This window comes from Manduca sexta, chromosome 9, assembly GCF_014839805.1.
Source record: "Manduca sexta isolate Smith_Timp_Sample1 chromosome 9, JHU_Msex_v1.0, whole genome shotgun sequence".
Classification (NCBI taxonomy): Eukaryota; Metazoa; Arthropoda; class Insecta; order Lepidoptera; family Sphingidae; genus Manduca; species Manduca sexta.
The window spans coordinates 4,991,757-4,995,027 of record NC_051123.1 but is presented as its reverse complement, the minus strand read 5'-3'; the positions used below and the strand labels follow the sequence as shown (position 1 = coordinate 4,995,027).

General features: G+C 31.4%; 1 protein-coding gene across 4 annotated transcripts; it reads left to right on the top strand.

Moving 5' to 3' along the window:
* Window positions 1-391: 391 nt before the first annotated feature.
* On the top strand, window positions 392-2,944 carry LOC115443272 (transport and Golgi organization protein 2). Of its 4 annotated transcripts, none has more exons than XM_030168620.2 (7): window positions 392-597; window positions 1,096-1,243; window positions 1,486-1,599; window positions 1,872-1,992; window positions 2,273-2,494; window positions 2,592-2,690; window positions 2,760-2,944. In XM_030168620.2, exons 2-7 carry the CDS (start codon window positions 1,102-1,104, stop codon window positions 2,887-2,889), a joined length of 828 nt encoding a protein of 275 aa, XP_030024480.2. In that variant the 5' UTR covers window positions 392-597; window positions 1,096-1,101; the 3' UTR covers window positions 2,890-2,944. The 4 variants fall into 4 exon arrangements, with proteins under 4 accessions (XP_030024480.2, XP_030024479.2, XP_037292849.1 ...); XM_030168619.2 differs by having other exon boundaries at window positions 392-743; XM_037436952.1 differs by lacking the exon at window positions 392-597 and adding an exon at window positions 763-926.
* The last annotated feature ends 327 nt before the right edge of the window (window positions 2,945-3,271 follow it).

Below are 3,271 nucleotides of genomic sequence, written 5' to 3'. Positions count from 1 at the left end.
GACACATATTGCCAGTGTTGCCGGGTGGATGGTAGTCCAAATCGCTGACATCTTGAAGTAACTTAATAGCTCAATCTTGAGAACAAGTACGAAGCAAAAAAATGGTCTACAATTATCCATTTATCGGTTTTGAAAGGTGACCTTCGTATAAATTTCGTACCCTAGAAGCCAAAAACAGACCTCTATTTTTTCTGAAACAGGGATTATTACGAGAACCTTCGAGATAAAATAAAGATGAAGCACCTATCTGATACTACCTTTGGATACTACCAATACTCTAATACCTACCTACTTGATCGACCCTATGACCTATCAAGTTATTGACCAACAGACAATTTTATTCCTGACAATGACACTCAGCTGTTTCCTTCCATATATATTATTATTCTCTTTGGCTCCGCTGTTGACCGGCTGACCATTGTTTATTTTTAATTTTCTTTTGTACTTTGTGAACAGTATTATATTATATAGTGTTATTTTGCTTTGTACTTTAATTCGAGAGCAGTACTAAATATAGTACTACATACAAATGTATTAAATTGTTCAAACATAACAAATGGAAACATTAGATACGAAATCAAAACGGGCTATCACAAACTATATTATCTTACTGGGAGCTCGTTTATTGAAGCAAAGGTGTATTAAAACTCTTATCAAATAACAACTGATAACACTTCGCATTCAAATCTTGTATAAATACGGACTCTGTACTTGTTGAACGTTGACAACAATAGCTTCTGTTGGTAGGTACCTATTTTAACTATAGTCTTACCTAATTCTAAACCTATTCAAAACTTATTACTCTCTTATATTTCGTTTTGATATGATAATTATTATGGTATTTAGTGTGAGTATATACAGCAAACGGTGAAGGAAAACATTGTGAGGAAACCTGCAAATCTGAGTTCTCTATAGGAATTTCAAAGGTGTGTAAAGTCTACCAATCCGCACTAGAGCAGCGTGGTGGACTAAGGCCTAATCCTTCTTAGTAGTAGAGGAGGCACAGGCACGGGCTCAGCAGTGGGCAAGTATAAAATACAGGGCTGATATTATTATTATTATTATATACAGCATGTTTATTTTTTTATTTTCCAGATAAAAATGTGTATTTTATTTATATACAATGGTTTCAATGACCCTGATAGTGACTACGCAGCTGTGGTGATATCCAATAGAGATGAGTTTTATGATCGACCTTCTTCTGCTATGGCACCATGGACTGAAGACTACACAGTTGTTGGAGGTTTAAGATTTTATGAGTATTTTTCTCATTCATGAGGTCTGCATTATTTTTGTATTCAATAAATGGGATTATATCAAATTATATATAAAATTATCTAAGCCTTTAAAGGTCCATCTATCACACAAAGCTTTACTTCAATATAAAACAAATAATATGAGATGACATTATTGCATAAATTCATTTCATTCATATTATGTAATGTAACTATTTATATTGTAATTAAGGTGTTCTTATTTTCACAGGTCGCGATTTACAATCGGGTTGCGATAATGGCACTTGGTTAGGTTTCTCACCTAAAAGAAAAAAATTAGGTGTCCTACTAAATCTGCCTGGAAAACCTAAAGATAATGCAAAGAGTAAGGAGTTTTTACCTACTAAAACTGTATTGTTCCCGATATGTGTGGTGAATCTTACAATATCCCATTGAAAAATATAATAAAGAATCACTTAACATCATTTTATAAAATTTCGAGCAGACTGGGGACTTTGGCATCATTATTTTTTTTCATCTAATGATAAAAATTTAATGCTAAATATTACATATTGTAATGAAAAATATGTGTTTGCGTTTTTCCTAAAACTATGAAAGTATTTAACCTTGAGTATATTAAATAATAATTTATTGCAGGTAGAGGAATGATTGTGGCAGATTATGTAAGAAATGACAAACCAGCTACATTATATGTGGAAGACATGAAAAATGATGCAAAGGAATGTAATGATTTTATTTTTGTTTCTCTGGAGCTCATGTAAGAAATTCCTATTAAAAATTAACACACACACAGCTACATTACTATACCTATGCCAAATTCCAACTAAATCTGTTAAGAAGTTTCCTTTTCTAATAAATTACCAATATTTTTTTGAAATTTTTGCATTTATAATATCAGTATAAGATTTTGTGACAGAAAAGTTATGTTTGTTGTTTACGGTTTATATAAGTCATTAATTGAATGACTTATTTTCTCTTCAATCATTATCCCTTGATCCATATGCATCCTAGGTTATAAAGATGTATTTGCTTCACAGCAATAGTACTCCAACAATCCAAGCATACAACAACGTAACAGATGAAATAATAGCATATACTGACACTTGTGTTGGTTTTGGGAACAGTTTACCCCAAAATCCTTTGAAGAAAGTTGAAGCTGGCAAACAAATGCTACAACACATTTGCACTAAATACAAAAAAGTGACCATGAAAAAAGCTTTTATTGAAGAATTATTCCATTTATTAAAGTCTGAAGAAAGGTAATGTCCTATACCTGGAATAAAAGTGAAAACTGAATTAAATATGTTTCTGATAATCTGATTGATATAACAGACTTATAATCAATTTAATTTCTAGACACCTACCAGACCAACAGCTGGAAACTCGAAGGCCTGATTTGTATAAAGAACTAAGTTCAATATTTGTTTGTGTACCAAAAGGAAGATATGGTACAAGGTACTGAATTATATATTGTATAATATCATGTATGTGGTCTGAATTTGTAATATTCTAATTACTTTTCAGAACACATTCACTACTACTGATAACAAAAGGGGGACATGCAGATTTGATTGAACACACAATGCAAGAACCAATAGATCCACTCAATCCTACATGGGTAAGAAGTGAATTTCAATTTGATATTGAATTCTAATTAAATGACATTGTATTATTTGTTTGTTTTAAGTAAAACAATTTGTACATTAAAACTGATGTTTATTTAATAACATCTTAAATACTCCAATTCTTAGGTTGAAATATATCAGGCAATGAAAACTCATTATCTTGCTCCAGCAAGCATCCTAAAAATTTGGGTACATTTAGCAATGTACCGGACACAATATGAGTGAATTTATTTTCTTTATTCTCTGAATACATAAACAATAGCCTTTTGCTTATAAAATCTCCACTCAGTGATACATTTGCCACTTCCACATACTTATCTAATGAGGTTGAATACATCTCAACAGTTACTCTCAAAGATTCCCACATATTCAATTCATGTGCAGGTAAAATACAAAGATGAAAATGTACAC

Bases quoted from the DNA above. Each gene is read 5' to 3' on its own strand.
- LOC115443272 (XM_030168620.2), top strand. From the start codon at position 1,102: ATGTGTATTTTATTTATATACAATGGTTTCAATGACCCTGATAGTGAC. The intron at 1,244-1,485 runs GTTTAAGATTTT...TTATTTTCACAG, and splicing joins AGACTACACAGTTGTTGGAG to GTCGCGATTTACAATCGGGT. The intron at 1,993-2,272 runs GTAAGAAATTCC...TTTGCTTCACAG, and splicing joins TTTGTTTCTCTGGAGCTCAT to CAATAGTACTCCAACAATCC.